Source organism: Saccopteryx bilineata, chromosome 4 (assembly GCF_036850765.1).
Source record: "Saccopteryx bilineata isolate mSacBil1 chromosome 4, mSacBil1_pri_phased_curated, whole genome shotgun sequence".
Classification (NCBI taxonomy): Eukaryota; Metazoa; Chordata; class Mammalia; order Chiroptera; family Emballonuridae; genus Saccopteryx; species Saccopteryx bilineata.
In genome coordinates this window covers 265,866,125-265,887,425 of record NC_089493.1, presented here as the reverse complement: position 1 = coordinate 265,887,425, position 21,301 = coordinate 265,866,125, and the positions used below count along the sequence as shown (strand labels likewise).

The 21,301-nt window shown below is 47.2% G+C and overlaps 1 protein-coding gene across 2 annotated transcripts in view; it reads right to left on the bottom strand.

The window, feature by feature from the left end:
- HIP1 (huntingtin interacting protein 1) overlaps window positions 1-21,301 on the bottom strand; it is a 159,038-nt gene that overhangs the window by 24,957 nt on the left and 112,780 nt on the right. For both annotated transcript variants that reach the window (XM_066274525.1, XM_066274526.1), the window contains exons 3-9: window positions 20,886-21,028; window positions 20,586-20,642; window positions 13,063-13,143; window positions 9,115-9,191; window positions 8,590-8,651; window positions 4,494-4,634; window positions 2,098-2,155 (exon numbers count right to left, since the gene is read on the bottom strand). In XM_066274525.1, the coding sequence (XP_066130622.1) occupies window positions 2,098-2,155; window positions 4,494-4,634; window positions 8,590-8,651; window positions 9,115-9,191; window positions 13,063-13,143; window positions 20,586-20,642; window positions 20,886-21,028 (619 nt within the window). The remainder of the gene's footprint in view (window positions 1-2,097; window positions 2,156-4,493; window positions 4,635-8,589; window positions 8,652-9,114; window positions 9,192-13,062; window positions 13,144-20,585; window positions 20,643-20,885; window positions 21,029-21,301) is intronic.

Genomic DNA, 21,301 nt, shown 5'->3' with positions numbered 1-21,301 from the left:
AATAAAAAAATTTTTTCTCATCTTTAAGTGTCTATATTAAGTCTAAACACTGGAGGCCAAGAAAACTGAGAGCACCAGACTTATTTTCTTAGATAAAAGAAGGCCATGGATCTCAGCACCCTTTCTCTGCAACACAGAATTTTCTCCAGCTTAGCCCAATAAACTAAACCCCTGGGGGTCTCATGATAGCCCCCCAGACGCCAAGGTTAGGACTGCCCTGTGATGTCATTGCTGCTTTCCCAGAATTAGAGGACAGCGTCACCTCAAGAACCACTGTGCCTGGTAGCAGAGAAAGTGAGGTGGCTGCTCAAAAGAGATGTTTTCATAAGCTAGAAAAAGTTAAAGGAAATAGAATCACCTGACCACACATCTCCTTTCTGGGACGGAGCCAACAGTAATAGGCTCTACTGCTTTCAAAGGCTACTGGAATTTAACATTCCAGGAAATCAGCCCCAGGGCCCGTCTCCTAGGGTTTAGTAAGTCATTTATTATAGAATAAACATATGAGGCTTTTCAAATGGAACAAGGAAATCAGGAGGTTAGAACAACCCTGAGCTTGTCCTCTGATTGTTGCTCGGGAACCAGCAGCAAGAGCAGCCTAAGCTTGGGATTTGGGAGCTATGCTTTTCCTGTTGTCAGGGATGAAGAAATTAACAGGAAAAACAAGAGGGTCAAACTCCACGCTGCTAAGCTGATTCCCTTCTCTGCTCAGTTCTTTCTCCCGCTCCACTCCTTCCCGCTTCTTGGGCACACAGCTGAAAGATGAGCTGTACTTTTCCTCTAGCCACCAATTTTCTTTCCCAAATGCACCAGAGTAATTAGCCTCTCAGTCAGAAAAGCTCTTCCTCTTCTAGATAGTTGGCTTATTAGCTCATTAATTCATTCAAATATTTATTAAACACTATATGCCTAATTGCTATGTATCAGGGCGCTCGGGATATGACAGACAAGACAGTAAAACAGAAATAAAGTTGCATCAGGAACGATGAAGAAAATAAACAGGGTGCCCCAAGGGAGAATATGGATGGGTGTGTGTGTGTGTGGGGGGGGGTGAGGGTAAAAGATCAAGAGATAGGGAAGAAGACCCAACTCAAACAAGGTGACCAAAGACTGCCTCTGCGAGTAGGTGACCCAAGATGACCTGGAGCCGGTCAGGCTGGGACCAGCTGAGGAGAAGAGAATGCCCAAAATGAGGGGACAACAATACGAAGGTCCGAGGGAGGAACGCGCTGGGTCTGTTGCAGGAGCCGCAGGGCCCCAAGTAGCTGAAACACACTGAGCTACGGAGACAGGTCAGAGACGGCAGGCGGGGGCCAGATCGTGCAGCGTCTTGTGGAAAAGAGCTTGGCTTTTGTTCTCAGTGTAATCGGAAGCCACTGAAAGGTTCTGAGAAAAAGGGTTTGCATTTTTACAAGGATGTTCTAACTGTTGGGTGAGGCTGGGACTGCAGGGGCGGAGTGGAAGTCTAGGGCATTCCATCAATCCTGGAGGTCTTGGCAGACAGCAACGGTAGCTGAATGGAGGGGATGAGCTATTACTGGAGCCAAGACATTTGCAGAGTACCAACAGAACCCCTGAATGGACTGGAAACGGTGAGTTCTAAATCTCCGCCGTGAATGGACGGTGGCAACATTTCCCGAGACAGAAAAGACTGGGTAGAAGAGGTTCTTAGAGGGAAACCCAGAGTTCAGTTTGAGGTCTAAGTTTTGGTGTAGAGATGTCACGTAGACAATTAGGTATGTGAGACTGGAACTGAGGGAAGGTTCCACTAGAGATAACGGATTTAGGAGTTGTCAGCATGTACCTGGTATGAGACCACAAGAACTTAGGGAAGAACAAGTGAAGAGGAGGAAGCCCTCCGCATAAAGCAGGTGAGGAATTAAGTCACCTTCTCCCCTGTGCATCTATGGGAGAAATGACAGCTTCTCCAGACACTGGTGGGTTTGCCACCGTCCTAGTTCTTTTTCTTTATTTTATTGCTTTAAAATGCAGGCACACTCATCCTGCTATTTATTATTTTAAAGCAAGTGCTCTTGCACGGACTGATTTTATGGCACTTTCTGATTCGCCTTCATTTCTATCACTTAAGCCACTTACTTGGTGAACTGCTCCATGAAACGGTCCCGGTGGCCTTGCAGGGTGTCTGCTGGGAGACCTGGGAGAAATTGGAAAAGAGAGGGAAGTGAAGGATCAGAAGGCGGGTCAAGCCACAGCGGACCATCCATCCTGGGGCTTGTAGCCAACCCTGCCGGCGGGCATTCCGGGACTAGAGCTGCCCCAGGACTGGTGGCTCAACTGGACCAGCAGGGAGTCTGGGACACTTGTCCTCCAAATATTCCCTTCCATTCCTTCTTGGTATGCTGGCCACGCTGGGCACAGTGAACTAGAAGTTGTGCCCCTGACCACAGAAGAAGCAGTGGTGACCTGGCCAAGCAGCAAGATGACCAGAGCAGGCCCCAGAGGGAGAGGGATGAGGCCCTTCCCAGTGGGGATGCACTGGGTGCACTGGGTGAGGCCCAGTGCAGACACTAGTCTGGAAGAAATCCAGAGTCTGCCTGAGGGGACACCTGGCAGAGGTACGATGATGGGGCTGAGACTCGGAGGATCGAGGTCCAGCGCCCACTTGGTCACTGCTGACCCTATAGGGGGACAAGCAGCAGCCTCTCAGGGCCAGCCTCCCCGAGTGGGTTCTCTAAGGTCCCTGCACTTCACAGAGTGTGTGATTCTGTGTATTTCAGTTATAGAGCACAACTCAAGAGGTCTTATTTATTTTTTTTTTTTTGGTTTTATTTTTAAAATTTAAATCTCATCGAATAGGAGATCTATTCACTCGTTATAAAGAGGTAGTCCACACATAAGGGATGATAATTCAAAATGGCAAAAGTATACAGCAGTGGCCATGGCACTTTACCTCAGTGATCTGTCTCCCAAGAACACTTAACCCCGTCCAGTTGTGAGAAAAGCATGAAGGAAGATTCTACAAGATATCTGACCAGAATGCCCCAAAACTGTGAGTCATCAAAAACAAGGAAAGTCTAAGAAACTGTCACATCCAAGAAGAGACTAAGGAGACATGACTGAACGTAACATGGTGCCCTAAATGGGGTCCTGGGGCAGAATGGGACATTAGGTAAAAACTATGGAAACCTGAACGAAGTATGGACCTCAGTTAATAATCATGTATCAATATCATCAGCTCATTAGTTGTGAAAAATGTAGTAATCTAAGAGGTTAACAATAGAGGAAACTGGGTTGCAGGTATGTCGGAACTCCCTGGACTACCTGTAGCTTTTCTGTAGATCTAAACTATTCCAAAATAAAACTTATTTTTAGAAAAGTATATACTGCATGGAGTGTCTCTCCCACTCAGTGCTGCACAGAGGCCATCAGTGAGTCTAGTGTATTGTTTCACCTTTAGAGAAGTCCTTAAACCCAAATAATTACCCTTCTCTTCTCATAACTCACCACTTTATAAGAAAGTGGGGATGTCCTAGCGGGCCCCTGGGTTCCATAGCACCTAGAGACAATTACAAGTTCGTCTATGTTCACAGCTTCTAAGTAACTACCTGCCTTCTCTTGGGATTTAGACACGCTCCCTCAGACATGCCCATCTGCTCCAAAGCCCCTCTAACCCTTGAACACCAATTCCAACCCCCCTTCCACCAAACCCTGCCGGAGTCATCAGAATGATGCCGACTCCCCTGTCCTGTCTAAGTAACCAGACCCATTCCCTGTCGGCGACCATAGTGCCAGAGTGTTCCTTGTCCAAGAATTCTAAATTTTTCCTAATTTTCCATCGTCCACACCTTCTGCATGTGTATATCCTTCATAGTGGCCGCCTGGGAGTGTGGCTCAGGCACCCGCCACATCAGGTTCATTGGGGATATGGTTTAACTATGCACACCCCGAACCCCCCACACCTACCAATGCAGACCTGCAGGAGCAGGGCCCACATACATCATTTTAAACAAGAAACACAAGAAAGTACATATAAGAACTTCTGCATGACCAGTAGTCTCCAGAATAGATTCTGCTAAAGCATCCCAGGGACCTATGGCTAAGCCAGGGTCAGCACTCCATTTACTGAAGCAACTGTTTTATGTTTCATATTTCTCTACAAAGTCCCATTTGTACAAAGAGACTGTGTTGATGAACATTTTCGAAACCGCTGACTCTGCTGCTGTGGGTCTAGGCCAGGTCTGCCATCATTTCTGTGGTTCACAGAATACATGACCTGTGTGGACAGAGATGAGGCAAAGCTAGGGGTGGAGGGAGAGGACCACCCTGGGACACCACGGTGGCCAGTCAGGTGCTTCACTGGCACACCGAAGCCTGCACCTTGCTCTTCTCAAGCTGGCTGGGAGCTGTGGCGCCTTTTGGGACACAGGCTGAAAGCTCAGGCCGCTGAGGAGCTGCGGTTCTCCGGGGACAGCCTCAGGCTGAGGTCCTCCTTCTAGCCAGAAGCCCAGAGAAGGTCTGGCCAGTGTACTCACAGGAGTGCAGTTTGAAGAGAAGCTTGACAGTGTAATCATAGAGGTGACTGCAGTCCAATATGACCTGGATCAGCGGGGCGAGGCGGCACTGCCCCGCTGTTGTCACGGACACGGAGCGGGACATGTCCAGGGAGTTGAACACTAGAAAATAAGAGAGAGAGAGAGAGAGAGAGAGAGAGAGAGAGAGAGAGGCAGTGGAGCTAGGACACTATAGGTGACCTTCTCCAAAGGGCAGAAGGCGGGTGTCTCGCACACACTGAGGACCTATCCTGTACATACATGTAATACACTTAACCCTTACGCTACTCCTACAGGGTAATTAAAGGTACCCGTGTCACACAAGTGAGATAACTGAAGGTAAGGGACTTGAAGGTGGTCACAAAGTTAGGAACTGGTTTTGCTTAGAGGCGGTGAGTTAAAAGACAGCGGCTGTGTGACCAGCAGTGGCTAGCGCAGAGGCCTGGGTTCCTGTGAGCCACGGCGTCTCTGGGCTGATCAGAAACACTGAACACATCATTTTTCAGTTTCTGATTTAAAGGTAATGGGGAGATGAGCTCTTGTTCAAGGGAAGCCCTCAGATTTACAGAGCATCAGAATTTCAGGACTGAAGGAGGTTGCTGAGATGGCCAGTCTAGCCCTTCCTCTCACACAGGAACAGAGTCTGATGGTAACTTTGACCCTGAGAAGCACCCAGTCTGGTGGTGGCAATAGTTAACATGTGGGGAAAATGTCAAACATTGATGAGAGCACGAGGAAGGCAACCAGTCAGCCTTGGATGCCTGGTGGCTTGCCACAGGGTTGTTGGGGTAGCAAAAGGGGGTATGTGCAAGAGCCCTGGGTGGATGACTGGCGAGCCTGCAAGGACCAAGGCCAGGGGCTGGGAGGAGGATGACCATCAGGATCAGAGCTAATGGAGGTCCCTGGAGCAGGTCAACAGAAGTACTGCCCTGCACTCTCACTCTCCCAAGCTCCAGAGAGCAACTCGCTCCCTCAGTACCCCACCACATGAATGAACCCCCTGCACCTTGCTCCTAAACCAAGCAACTAGATGCCTGGCTGTGGCCCCTCAGTGCACACCAGGAGCTAGGGCCGATTTCCTGCCTGCAGTGGCGGCCCACCACCTCCAGAAGTCCACACGCGGCCTGCGGTGAAAGACCGTCCGTGGGACTGTCCTGGGGAAAACCCCGAGCTCTGAGCTTGGCCTTCCCTGACTGCACTAATCCCCGTTAACTGGCTCAGCCTGGCAGCTGAGAAGAAAAATCCCAAACGGTTCTAATTAAAAGGCAGCTTTTCTTGACACAAATTAAAAGCAGCTGTCCCTGCAAGGCAGCCGTCCCCGAGTCTCCCGGCTTCCTTAGGCTCCATCTGGCAGGGAATCACGGACTTCACCTCCTGGCCAGTCGCTGCTTTCCAGGACTGCCTCTGGCGCCCAGGAACATCTACAGCTGTGTGACCAGGCACAAGTGGCTCAACCTCTCTGTGCCTCCAGATGCTTTTCCATAAGATGCAGATGGTTCTAACAGCACACACCTCATAAGGGTCTTGTAAGAATTAAATGAAAATGTTGTGTAAGGTGCGCTGCACTGCACAGTGGTTCTCAACTTCGGCTTTGAGACTGATTAGAATCATCTGGAGAAATTTAAAAACTACTCATGTTTGCCTGCAACTACCCCACCACCCCTCTGTTTTAACTGGTTTGGGGTAGGGCTGGGGGCTAGGGCAGGACTGGGGCATCAGTAGGTTTCAAAGGACCCCAAGGTGAGTCTACTATGCAGCCAGTTAGAAGCCGTCTTTTTCTAGCTCAGTGGCTATCAAACTTTAGCAAGCAGGTATCCGAATCACCAGGTAGCACTGTCCAGCCGAATTCTGTGATGATGGAAGTGATCCACATGTGCTGTCCCATATGCTAGCCACATGTGCCCACGAGGGTCTGATACATGGCTAGTGCAACTGAAGACCTGACTTTTCCATGTTATTTAATTGTAATTAATTGAAATAGTCACATGTGGCTAGCGGCTGACATCTGGACAGTGCAGACCTGGGGGCCTTGTTATAACACTGGTTACTGGGCCTCAGCCCTAGACTCATTGTCGGGGATGGGACCTAAGCATTTGCTTTTCTAACAAGGTGTAGCAGGAGAGACATGTAGAAGAGCGTTCTTGATTCCAAATCAGGGCTCTTTTAGAAACAAGAAAGCCACCAACTTTTACCACAGGGTGGTTTCTGCCAAGACTCAGGTGGCTCTCCTCTAGAAAACTCCAAGTCGCTAGATTATCCAGATAATCCCAGAGCATTCAGCTGCATGTTGATACTGTTTTATGAACTCTCTTCGCTGCTGCTCATCTAAGGCAAGCATTCTGGACCTTGGTTGTTGAGTGCTTGCTATAGACCAGGCACTGGGCTAGAACAGAGAGTAGGGCACAGCTCCCGATTCTGAGGAGGAGCTCAGCATCTAGTGGCAATAATACAAGTGAACAATGCAGACAAAAACAGCCTGGCACCATGGGGGCTGGGAGCGAGCTGGGCCCTTGCCTGCACCACATACTCATTCTCCCAGCCTCCTCACATCCTGCGGGGTGTCATCACACCCTTGCTTCCTCTTACTCCGACCGTCTGTCAGGGGCTGGAAGGGACAGCCAAAATGCAGAAATGTTTGGCCGTTTGCCTCAACCACTGCTGCAGTGGCCGGCAGACTCTGAGGACGGGGCCAGAGCTGCTGGGGGAACACTTGGGCCAGCTGAGTAGTGACTTCTAGGCTGACTCTCCGAAGGATGACAATTCCTAGAATGTCACTCATACCTGCATTCAAATTAAGCACATTCTAAAGCTGAATGTCAATGAATTCTGATTTATCCACATACGTCCTTCCTGCCCAGAGCTATTTAACCAAAAGTTGGCCATAACAATGTGTAGTTGTTTGTACACTTTTATGCAAACATTTCTAATGCATTAAAAATAAAACAGAACAACTCCTCTACACCATTTCTCCTACCTTCCTGGGAATGCCTTAGAGCAGGGAGTTTGTTTCATTTTTACTTCTCTACTGACTTTTGTAGAAGACTCTGCTCAAATAGGATGCCAGCAGGCTGAGTGCCTTCTCAATTCTCCCACAAACCATAGTTTCCAGCTGTTTCTGGTGTTCCTCTGACCACATCCTGCACTGTTTGGTCAAAGTATCAAGGAATCTGCCGTCCTGTCACAGGCCTGGCACAGCTGGAATTAACCAGCCAGTTGTAAACCGCTGCACAAATGAACAAGCTGAAAAAATTTGCAATTTAGGGTGAGAGAGTTTCTGTCTTTCATGAGAACTGAAGCTCCAGGAATGGGCCTTACATGCCCATATGCTGAGGTCACCAAGCTTGTGCACGGATACTTGCAATTTGGAACGTGCTTTTAGAGTCGGACACTGGTCATAGAATATCTTGAATATTAGAAAACTGGCTCTTCCGTCCCCCAGGGATAAAGGGGGAGCCATGCTGGGAAGTGCGGGGAAGAGAGGACATAGGCGACAAGGGAACCAGCTGCTTCCTTCCCGAGTCTTGTCAGCAAGTGCTAGGGGCTGACAGCCAAGCGACACCAGAACCCTCAGCAGGACAGAGCCCGGAAACGCTCCTGCACTAGGAAACCAGGACTTCGCACGCAGACCTGGGTAACTACTCAACTCAGCAAGCTTTCTCCCTGGCTACCGACCGAACAGCAGACAGCAGCCCTTCTCGGAGAACTTCAGCCCGAGTGCCAGCCTGGGTGAGCAGCAGACTGGGATGGGCCAAAGGACCAGCCAGTGTTGGGGCGGCAGTCCAGGGCTGTCAGAGGTCAGACCGGTCCTTGGGCTCTTGGAGGTTTGGCCTCAGGGGGTAAGCCAGCAGGTTGGGGAGCATGGTCTTTCTACTCAGATACGAAGTCACTGACTCTGAAAATGCCCAAGAGCGCAGCCCCTGTCTGCAGGAGGATGGAGAGCCTGCAGTCCCCATTTCCCTGGCCCTGTGCTGTGCAGCTCGTAGGGAGAGGGGGACTAACTGGCTGATCCAAGCAGAGAACAAGGCTGGGAATCAGGCAATTCTCATGAGCCTGGGCCAAATGGGAGGGAGAGACTTACCAGTTTGGAAGAGGTTAAGTTCGCACTCCAGGTAGTCGAACATCTCCACTGTTAGCTGAAAACTGGACCCAAGAGGAAAGAGCTTATACTCACAGTGCAAGCCAGCACTTCATCTGTCCCTTCCCTCACACCCTGTGCTGCTGCTTCCACCCCAATGCGCGTGCACACGCATGCACGCGTTCGCAACCCAGCTCCAATTCTTAGCTCCCATGTAAGTGGGTAGTGAGGCATTTGAAGATCAAACACAGTGAATACAACAGCGATGGTGGCAAAGGGAGACGGCTGATACCACACTTGGTTGGGCGGGTGGAAGGGAACAGAGGATGGAGCCTGGACTGTGAGACAGCCTGGAGGTTCTGGGTAAGGCACCGGTATTAAGTGTCCCCAAGGCCAACTCATCCAGGGGCTGTAAGTCCCCATCCAGCCCCAGCCCCTGCATCAGGCCCTCTGTGATCCTAATGGGAAGTGAGAGTCTACAAAAACTCTCTTCCCCACCGAGTCTAGGATACAAGGACAGCCACTTACAAGTTGTTCACATCACTCTCCCCAGCCTCATCCAGCTGCCGGTCACTCATCTGCAGGTTGCCTGGGAACCTGGGATTCTGGAAGGGAAACCGAGAAAGGAAATAGATAGAACAGGGTACCTCAAAAGCTCTCTGTACAACCCAACTAAGCAACATCAAGCGGGCCGTCTAAATGAGCAGCGGCAGGCTCGACTCTGCTTGTGTAGCATGGAGGCGTGCGGTCCATGACTAGACTCTTCCCAGGTAATGGCGTTAGTGCCCACAACCTCACACACAAACAGACCCCTTGACTGTGGCAAAGAACATCTACTTCCCATCATTGCAGGTGCAGCCCCCATCCCATCCCTGAGCCAGGAGAGGGCTCCCACTAACAGTCTGTGTCTTGGGACAGTCTCCTGAAGATGCTCCCCTGTGGTACAATGAGACTCAGAGTCTGAGAACGGTCAGCCCCATCCATCCAGGGGACGCAGGCAGTGCAACATTTTTTATCTCCAGGGCATCCTGAATGCCAGCCAGGATTCCCACTGTCCTTTGGCCATTTCCCAAAGCTGCTGGTATGGGTTCAGGGAAGGCGAACCCATTCTCAGATTAGTTTTAGCAAAACATAATTAGTGAAACAAACTAGAAAGTAGAAAAAGATTATGTCACCCCCCCCCAAGTCCGGAGAAATTATTTCATATCATCAATCACTGTGCAATATTTGTACCATTATCTCCTCCCCAGTGTGGTTTGTCTGGAGTGGACGGAACACAGGTCTAGGGAAGGGTAGAGGCAGGCGGGCGGTGGGCGGGGTGGGGCCAGTCCAGCAAGGGGGTTCTGAATTCTAGTGCAAACACTTCAGACTCTGAAGACGGAAGCTCTCCACTCCTCACCCCACTCTGGCTACAACACCTTGCCCTCCGCCCGCTGCCCCCGCAGTCCTCTCCTGCCCTCAGGCCCACGTCCAGCTCCTGTCTCACGGCCATCAGTTCCTTTATCGCTCCTTTCTGAATGTACTTACTTTCTCCTTCAGCCTGAAAACTATGGTAACCTGTCTCTAAGGTCCTTGTCCTTCTTGCTGCCTGTCCTTCCACCTGTTAAAACCTGGTAAGCCTGGATTTTTTTGTCACATTCTCTGTGCCTAGGACCAGCTGCCACATGTCCCTGGGGAAGGACTCACAGCCGGAGTCACTATTAGAACATACTCCCATGACAGTCCCTGCTGCCGCCTGGATGCTCACCCTCTCCATCAATAACTGTCCAGCTCTCAAACCTGGTGCCTGGCAAGAGCCAGCCCCCGACACGCGCCTTCCTTCTTACATCACTTCCTGCCTCCCCCTCCCTTCCGTGCTTCGGGTGCACGCAGCTGTCACCCATTCCTCCAGCTTCAACAGAGAAAGGCCACCTCTTTCCTGACTCAGGACCAGCCCCTGCTGTTTCTATCTGATCCAATCTAGGTTCTGGTTCATTCTCTCTCTCATTCAACAAATCCTAATTGAGCACCTGTTCAGGCTAGATGCTGGCCAGACTCAGGACACAAGGACATACACACACCTGTCCTGTCCTCTTGGAGCCCACAGTTCAGAGCTCCCAGAGCCCCACCACGCCTCCCCATGCCGCTACCCCTCTTCCTATTGCTCAGTCTTTCCCATGGTCCCATGTCTCCTTCTAGCTAGTGCCTCCCCTCTCTTCCTGCTAGTCTTCAGGACGTTCCATCCTTTGTCTGCCCCACAGATAAGTGTCCTAATTGGCTCTTACCATCTTCCACCCTCCACTTTCTGTTACTGGGATGGTCTAATGCACATGCCCAATCACTTGCTGCTCTCCACCTGCCTACTCCGTGAACTAAGTGGATCTACTGCTAGTTCCACACAGACACTCAAGTGTCCTGGGCCTCATGCCCTACGTGTCCAGCTGATTCCTGTGCCTAGAATGCCCATTCCACCCTTCTTCACTGACCCCCTCCTCTCTACCTGCTATCCGCAGACAAGTCTAGGGGAGGGGCCTGTGTATTCCACAGGAGGTGGGGAGGGCTGTGAACTGTGGGGCCAGAGGGCAGACTGTGGCAGACTGCATTTTCCAAAGACTGCTGTCAAACTTATATCATTCAAAACACTCTCTTTACAATGTGACTTTGACATTCTTCCTGAGTGGTGTGGTCTCTGTCCCCTCCCTTGACTCTAGGGACCTCTGTGACTGCCTCAGCCAATATAGGACAGTGGAAAGAATGCCTGTGACTTCTGAGGCCAGGCCTTAAAAATGCCACGCCCTTCCACCTCACTCCCTTGGGAAACCGCCAGGCTGTGAGGAAGCCCTGACTAGCCCTGCGCCTCCATGAAGAGACAGACAGCAGGCCAGCCGCGCCATGGCGGCTCCAGCCAGCACACCCAGCCCTTCCAGAACTCCTGACTAACAGCCAGTGTGAGGGATAATAAAGGGCTGTTGTTGCAGCCACTAAGTTTTGGGGTGATGTGTTGTACAGCACAGATGATAACTTTAACACCCTCCGACTAAGCTCAGGTGTCACACTGCCTCCGAGAAGCCTGCCTGGTTGAGTCTGAACTAGACACCCCCTCAAGTGCCTTTGTACCACCTTCTGCTTCTCCTACTTCTCATCCTTCCTGAACTCTATCTTCTCTCTCTCTTCCACATCTCTCCCAACTAGACTACAACTCCTAGGACAGGGGCAAAGTCTGTTCACCTTTCTCCTAGCAGAGCCCTTGGCAGGCACTCAGTGAGACAGGAGGCAGGAAAGGGTGGCCACTGAGCAGCATGGGCGGCAGTGTCATATGGGCCAGGGTTCAAGTCAGCCCCACACCTCTGGGAAGCCTGCCGACTCAGGCAAGGGACTCACCCACTCTCCGAGTTTCATTCCCCTAGGCCAGGGGTCGGCAAACTCATTAGTCAACAGAGCCAAATATCAACAGTACAACGGTTGAAATTTCTTTTGAGAGCTAAATTTTTTAAACTTAAACTATATAGGTAGGTACATTCCTTATCGAGGTAGCGCCCGCATGTGGTATTTTGTGGAAGAGCCACACTCAAGGGACCAGAGAGCCGCATGTGGCTTGAGAGGGCCCTAGGCCCTCATAACACCTGCTGTATAGGGTTGTGGGAAGGATTAAGTGACATATAGAAAAAGTTTAACAGACTAGGATGGTTTCAATAAATCAAAGCTACCCCTTAAGTTCGTAGAAGATAATGGAGATAAAAGGTACTAAATTACATGACTTTTTCTTAAATCTCCTTCCTTCTCCGTTTCTACCCCCAGCTCCCTAACTCAGGCGGGTTTCTCTCCCACCAGGCGTGCCCCCTTCCTCAGCACATATCTGCACCACACCCACCCTCCCAGGCTCGCCTCAAGCCCTACTCCCTTCGTTTTGCCTGTCAGACACCATAAGCCACAGTCATTTCAGAAGGTCTCTGACGCAGGCACATCTACAGGCACAGGCACACAGAACGGCTTTGCACTACACACGGCCGCTCCAAGAGTGTAAGCCTTCTCTCCCCAGCGATAAACGCCTGAAGAGCAGACCGTTTACTTCTTCCTCTATGCCAGCTGGTACCAAGCAGTTTTACATGCAGTAGGTGCATAAGACATGATGACTAAAGTCATATGTTGATTAAAAGAAGGTTCTGTGTGGAAACTCACTATATAATTAGAAGGAGCCATTTTCATTAACAGTAAAGTCAGTGCTTCTAAAATATTTTCATAGGTCAACTACTGAATAGGGTTCTTCCTTATATTTGCAAAATAGGACAAAAGGTGCAGAAGACACAGGCCACGTCCCAGGGCCTGACTGTGGTGGCCTTATAAAATGTTTCCTCCCACACAGCTGGGAGATGGTATGAAGCCTCCGTGAGAAGCCAGGCTGTGTATTACCCGAACGACCTGACAGTCAGGGCCATGGAGGTGGGTGCCGAGGAGACAGACGGGGTGCGGGGGGACAGAGCCGTCGCAGAGACTCACTTTGGTGTGGTACTCCATCTTCGTTCTCAGCAGTCTGAGGTAGATGCTGCAGAGCTGTCCGTACCCCTCGCTCAGGTGGCCCTGTCGGGAAGGGGAAAGAAAGCCGGGTGTCAACACTAACAACGTTTGAATCGAAAGACCTGCAGCCAGGACTTCATTTAAAAACATTTTTTATTCTGATTATAAAAATACATAAATGCAACTTGCCTTTTTTTCTTAATATAATGCAGTGTTTTTCTATCTTCTAAATTTTTCTTCTGTATCATTATTTTTAGTGATTGCCCAGCACACTATAAGTATGTACCAGAATTTATCAAACCATCCTTACACTATATATATATTTATATATTTTTAAATTTTTATTTATTTATTTTAAGTGAGGGGAGGGGATATAGAAAGACAGACTTCTGCATGTTCCTTGACTGGAATCCACCCTGCTCGAACCAACCAAGCTATCCTCAGCGCCTGGGGCCTCCACTCAAACCAGTAGAGCCACTGGCTGCAAGAGGAAAGAGAGAGAAGGAAGGGGGGGGGGAGAAGCAGATGGGCACTACTCATGTGAGTCCTGACCAGGGATAGAACCCAAGATGTCTGTATGCCAGGCCAACACTCTATCCACTGAGCCAACTGGACAGGGCCAATGTAATCTTATGTACAAACACAAGAACTTTCTTTGGACAAATTCTGAATAAGAGCTTCTTATTTAAGAATTTTAAGTTTCTTACTCTTAGTAATAATAGTCTGGCTATGGGCTATTTCCTTCCTTCTGTCTCCATCAGCACAGGAGAGGAAACACCTCCTCCAGACGGACTCCAGCGGACTAAGAGCATCTACAGTGTTATGCATAGGGTGGGGATTTGAAATGGGACCCATCCCAGCAGGTGAGGACTAAGCATTCCCAGGCAGTCTGCCCAGGTAGTTATGTCCTAGGTGCTCGGGAGGAAGTTGGATTAGCAGAGAAATGCTGGGAACTCCTAGTTCTATATAAAAGAGAAGGGACATGGGGATACAACCCTTCAACAGAATAGCTGTGTCTCCCACATGAGTTTTGACTTTTCTATTTTCTTTAAGTGCATCTGTATCCTCTATTTTCCATTTTTTTTTTATGGTACCCCAGGTGGGCCTTCTATGTCCTCTAGAGCAAAGAAATCCTGTTGAAACATGACTCAAAGGGCACCAAAGGCAGTAACCAGAGGTTAAAAATACCAAATGCCAGAGATGAGTGCTTCATAATGTATAAATTTTTGGTGAAAATTCCTATCTTACTTTTATATCATACTTGCTTATTATAAACAAATTGGAAAGTACTAAAAAGCAAAAATATTCTTCCCATCAAACACAACCAATCCTTCACAAAAAAATGCACAGGATCAGAAAGTAAAAGTGAAGACATCATAGACTGAAGTGTAAAACACAAACTATAAAATTTCTGGAAGTCAACACAGAAGAAAACCTATGTGACCTGGAGTATGGTGATGACTTCCTACACACAACACCAAAGATATAATCTATTAAAAAATAAATGATAGGTTGGACTTCATTAAAATTAAAAACTTTTGCTCTGCAAAGGACATCAAAAGAATGAGTAGATAAGCTACAGACTGGGGGGAAATACTTAAAAAAAACAACACATGATAAAGGACTACTACCTGAAATACACAAAAAACTCTTAAAACTCAATAATAAGAAAACAAATGACCCAATTTAAAAATGGGCCAAAAAATACAGATGGCAAATAAACATAAAAAGATGCTTCACATTACATGTCTCCAGGGAAATGCAAATTAAAACAAACAAGATACCACTACACAACTGTCAAAATCCCGAATTCTGGCAACGCCAAATGCTGGTAAGGATAGGGAGCACGAGGAGCTCTCGTTCATTGCTGGTGGAGATGCAAATGGTACGGCCACTTTGGCAATTTCTTTTTCTTTTTTTTTTAAAGATTTTATTTATTCATTATAGGGGGGAGAGAGAGAGAAAGAGAGAGAGAGAGAGAAGGGGGGAGGAGCAGGAAGCATCAACTCCCACATGTACCTTGACCAGGCAAGCCCAGGGTTTTGAACCAGCAACCTCAGCGTTTCCAACCTCAACCTTTGCCTGACCTGTGGTGACGCTTTATCCACTGCGCCACCACAGGTCAGGCACTTTGGCAGTTTCTAACACAACTGAGCATACTCTTACCATACTATTCCACAGTTGTTCTTCTTGATTTTTACTCAAAGGGTTGAAAAGTTATTTCTACTCAAAAACGTACACATAGATGGTTACAGCAGCTTTATTCATAAATGCCCAAACTTGAAAGCAACCAAGATGTCTTTCAGTAGGTGAGTGGCTAAATCAATTGTGGTATATCCTGACAATGGAATATTATTGGATGTTAAAAACAAATGATCAAGCCATGAAAAGACATGAAAAAACTTACATGTATATTACAAAGTGAAAAAAGCCAACCTTAAAAGGCTACATACTATACGATTCCAACTATATGATATTCTAGAAAAGGCAAAGCTGTGAGATAGTAGACAGATCAGTGGTGCCTGACCAGGCCATGGTGCAGTGGATAGAGCGTTGGACTGGGATGTGGAGGACCCAGGTTCAAAAGCCCGAGGTAGCCAACTTGAGTGCAGGCTCATCTGGTTTGAGCAAGGCTCACCAGCTTGAGCCCAAGGTCGCTGGCTTGAGCAAGGGGTCACTCAGTCTGCTGTAGCCCCCCAGTAAAGGCACATATGAGAAAGCAATCAGTGAACAACTAAGAGCTGCAACAAAGAATTGATGCTTCTCATTTCTCTCCCTTCCTATCTGTGTGTCCCTATCTGTCCCTCTCTCTGACTCTCTTTGTCTCTGTCACAAAAAAAGAAAGAAAGAAAGAAAGATTAGTGGTTGCCAGAGGTTGTGGGCAGGGGGATGGGGAGGGACGAATAGGTAAATATATAAGATTTTTAAATCAGTGAAAATATTCTGCAGGATACCATAATGATGGATACATATTATCATACATGTGTCCAAACCCATAGAATATACAACACCAAGAGTGAACTGGAATGTACACTACGACCTTCAGGTTATTATGATGTGTCAATATAGGTTCATCGATTATAACAAATGTACCACATTTGTTAATAGATTTTGATAATAGGGAAGGCTGTGTGTGTTGGGGGTTGGTAAAGGGTATATGAAAAATCTTTTAATTCTCTAGTCAATTTTGCTGTGAACCTAAAACTGCTGTAAAAATATATATTCTTAATTTTAAAAAATTATAAAGTAAAAGAAGTTTCTAATTCTAGAAACTCTTTTTTTTTTAATTTTTTTTTTTTTTACAGAGGCAGAGATAGACAGGGACAGACAGACAGGAACGGAGAGAGATGAGAAGCATCAATCATCAGTTTCTCGTTGCGCGTTGCGACTTCTTAGTTGTTCATTGATTGCTCTCTCACACGTGCCTTGACCGCGGGCCTTCAGCAGACCAAGTAACCCCCTGCTGGAGCCAGCGACCTTGGGTCCAAGCTGGTGAGCTCTTTGCTCAAGCCATATGAGCCCGCGCTCAAGCTGGCCACCTTGGGGTCTCGAACCTGGGTCCTTCCACATCCCAGTCCGACGCTCCATCCACTGCGCCACCACCTGGTCAGGCTAATTCTAGAAACTCTTAGACAAATGGGAGAGATAAGACTACCTAGGATAAAGACCTAAAAGAATTTTACTTCAGATAACAAGGCAGGTAAGCTAACCTTACCTCTGAAAATTGACAATATTGGGGAAAATATTTTAAAATTGTTGAAGGCATTAATGAACTAACAAGAGAGTAAGGAATGCTTAGGCCAGGGACTGAGTAATAAACACAGACTCTTGGAGAGTAAACGGAATACAGGACTAATGGAGCTGGGGGGAGATGGGGCTTTGCCAAACCTGAGCTTTGATTTTCTAGGCCTCAAGGGCCAGGTGGTAAACAGGAGGCAGGGCTCTGGTCTGCCCAAGTTGAAGAGTCTAGTGGAAGAGCCAAAGCTGCCTCCTTGGTTTAGGGAAACTGAGGGTAAATTAGAAATACCCATACCCCTGCACTGAAGGAGTCCTCTGCTTCAGACCACTGTGATGAGAGGGAGGAAAAAACTGTTGCTAAGAAATGAACCTATGAGCTAGACCTCAGGGGTCTCGGCCTGGAATTCATAAAACCTTAAGCTGAGAATTCAGAGTGATTTCAATGGAAGCAAATGTCAATTTTCTCTGGAGAAACTTGCCTTCATTACAGACTCCAAATAATTACCACAAATAAAATTTCCAAGGAAAACGAGCAGCTCACAGCAATAAATAACTAAGTTCAGAAAGAAACTACATAGCATGAACAAAATTCATCAAAAACAACAGATGCCAGAAACAAATCCCTAAGGGCTTTAGATAACAGAAGTATAAAAAAGGATATATGAAATCATTCCGTTTAATATGTCTAAATAAGTAAGAGACCATTTCAAAATATATACAGGGCACAAGACATTATGAAGAATGCCAATCAGATGAGAGCCACCTAAAGAAATACCAAGTGAACTGAAAACCAGATTTAATAAAATTATTGAGAATGAAGTATAAGAACAAAGAGGTAGAAAAAAGTGAAACAGTGGTGTAAAGACATGGTGGATAAAGTCTAATATACTTCTTTTTTTTTTTAAGATTTTTAAATTTATTCATTATAGAGAGGGGAGAGAGAGTGAGAGAGAGAGAGAGAGAGAGAGAAGGGGGGAGGAGCAGGAAGCATCAACTCCCATATGTGCCTTGACCAGGCAAGCCCAGGGTTTTGAACTGGCAACCTCAGCGTTTCCAGGTTGACGATTTATCCACTGCGCCACCACAGGTCAGGCAATATACTTCTCACCAAAGTCTCAGAGGAAAAGACAGAATGGAACAACAAAGACAATATTTGAAGAGACAATGAAAATTTTTATAACCGATGAAAGATATCTAACCCACAGATTTAAGAAGTCCAAAGAATCACACCTAGACATATATAATACTAAGATCTTTTAAAAGGCCAGATAAAAAAGACAGATTAGCTTCTAAGGGGCAACAGTGAGTCTGACAGAAGACTTCATGAAAATGTTGAAAGCCAGAAAAGTCAGTGGAAGGATATCTTGAATATTATCTTCCATGTGATGAGAGAAAATAACTGTTGTACCAAAGTTCTAATCCCAGAGAAAATATGTTCCATGAATGAAGAGTGAAATATAGGCATTCTTACACAAGTAAAAATAGTTGTTGGCCACCAGCAGACTTTCACTAAAGGAAGTTCTAATCTAAAGGAAGTAATTCAGGCAGAAAGAAAGTTAAGAAAGTAATCTCTGATGGAAGAGATATGAGATAGAAGAAGAAATCAAGAACACAGAATAAAACAATTGAAATAAAATGTTTTAGGGTTTAAAAAGAAACAAATAACCAAGATTAAAATACATGAGAATAACATACAAGTTGAAAAGGAGTGGAGTTAAAATATTCTAAAGTCATTGTGTTATATAGGAAACAGATAAAGATATGAGTTTTTGACCTTGATAAACTAAACATATTTTATAATTATTAAATAACATAACAAAAAATAAAACATAAAAGCAGAGGTTTTTTGGCTCTGGCCGGTTGGCTCAGTGCTAGAGCGTCGGCCTGGCGTGCAGGAGTCTCGGGTTCGATTCCCAACCAGGGCACACAGGAGAAGCGCCCATTTGCTTCTCCACCCCTCTCCCTCTCCTTCCTCTCTGTCTTTCTCTTCCCCTCCCACAGCCGAGGCTTCATTGGAGCAAAGTTGACCCGGGCGCTGGGGATGGCTCTGTGGCCTCTGCCTCAGGCACTGGAGTGGCTCTGGTCACAACAGAGCGATGCCCCAGATGGGCAGAGCATCGCCCCCTGGTGGGCGTGCCGGGTGGATCCCGGTCGGGCGCATGTGGGAGTCTGTCTGACTGCCTCCCCGTTTCTGGCTTCGGAAAAATACAAAAAAAAAACCCAACCAAAAAAACCCCATAAAAGCAGAGGTTTTTTAATTTCCCAACTAGCAATTAGAGAAAAAATAACCTAATAGATGACAAATGTTAGAGAAATAGAAACAGAAGAGATGAAACAAATAGCATAAAATAAGATGGGCGTTATAAATCTAAACCTATCATACATTATAATAAATGTAAATGGAACAAATGCACAGTTAAAAAACAAAGACTGTCATCTTTAATAAATCAACAATGAAATCAAACTAATTGGATTTAAAAATAAGTGATATTTTTAAGACAAAGAAATGTAGAAAAGTTGAAAATAAAATGGTAGAAAAGGACTTATCAGGAACATTCTAACAAAAAGGAAAAATACCTAAGCTCTTCATGTTTAGAGATATAACAGAAAGCTCTCTAGCATCCAACTGGGAGGTTTAGGGAAAATGGTCAGCTTTGTTCAGCTGAACTAGTCTTGTGACTAGGGAAAGCCACTTCCCTCTCTGGGCCTGTAGTTTATCTGTAATGGGTAGACTGGACCACATACTCACTAACGTTTTGTGAGTGCAGATACCGGTAAGAATGTGAAGGAAAGAGCTAAAGTAGTAGTTCTCAACTAGTGGGGGCAAAGGAACATCAGAATCAACCTAGGAGATTTTTTTGGTGTATTTTTCTGAAGTTAGAAGCAGGGAGCCAGTCAGACAGACTCCCGCATGTGCCCAACCAGGATCCACCCGGCATGCCCAACAGGAGGCGATGCTCTGCCCATCTGGGGTGTTGCTCTCTGCAACAGGAGCCATTCTAGCACCTGAGGCGGAGGTCTGAAGCCGTCCTCAGTGCCCAGGCAAACTTTGCTCCAATGGAGCCTTGGCTGCAGGAAGGGAAGAGAGAAATAGAGAGAAAGGAGAGGGGGAAGGATGGAGAAGCAGATGGGTGCTTCTCTTGTGTGCCCTGGCTGGGAATCAAACCCGGGACTTCCACACACTGGGCTGATGCTTTACCGCTGAGCCAACCGGCTGGGGCAAACCTGGGAGATTCTTCAAAATGCAGATTACCTCCTGTCCATACACATACTCCTTGGATATTAGAATCTAGAGAAAATCAGTTGTGCGCATAAAAACACTCTTATCAGTTGATTCTAATATTGTCACCTACCTCCTCCCTCATCCTAAGGTACTGAGAATCCCTAGACAGAAAAGAAAAGGCAGTGGTGTTTATTATTAAGAAGTAGGAATGCTAGTTTTCAATATCCTGTGACCCCAGTAGGACCAGTAAAAAAAAAAGAGGTAGGAACTGTGGCAATGTCACTGCTGAGGGACCCAAAGACAGGAGAATGTTGTGGCATAAGGTTCCATTGGCAGAAGAAGCTCCCAGGCCCTAGAACTCCTCTACAGCTTCCACGTAAGACTGTGGGTATCATGGTACTATTTGGGGGCACTGTTGACCCCTCCCTGATGCTCATGTGAGAAATCTTAAGCAAACTGAAAGAGATGAATTTGTTCCGTTCCATAGTCCTTGTTCTGTGGCCTCTGGGGCACAAGTAGTCCTTGTGCAAATCTCCAAACTCACCCACATCCTGCTCATGTCACTCAATTCGTTTTTGTATCTCAGAGAGTCCTTCAGGACCTGAGGAGGAAAGAGAAAAGAGAAGACAGAGGATGGTAAAAGACGGGTCTCAGGTAGATCAGAGAGGCTTATCAGAGAGGGACAACTCCACCTGTAATCAGTAACCAAAAGGCCAGGAGAAAGGGGAGCTGCCACTCTCAGTGCAGGCGTAGACAGTAGTCTTTGTGGCCCAGGCAATCACCCCCCCCCACACACACACTGGGTCCCGGCCCTCCAGCAATCCCTGGCAGCCCCAGAACTCACGTTTGGATGTCCATCTCGCAGGAGCTTGTGGAACACGTGGCAGAACTTCCAGCAGAGCACAGCGTTGCTGGAGAGGGGCAGCCGGTTGACAACAGACCAGAAGGTCTGTGCTCCTTTCTCATGGTGGGTGCCCAGGATGCACGGTGAGGGAGGGTCATGGAAAACAAAGGCCCAGGCTCTGCCTCCGGCAGCCAGCCAATCCTTAGGGTCAAGCCTGCGATAGGCTGCTACTGAGGGTAGTGCCATTGTTCAGGGCAAAGTGGCACTAGCTAGGAGGGGACACTGCTTATAACTAAGACACCACAGATCTGCACATTTCTCCGGGTAATTTTTTGACAGATGGTAATTGACTCATCTTAATAAAGTCCATTTTATTAGAAAATTCCCCCAGAGACGGCAATGTCTTTGGGGAGGGG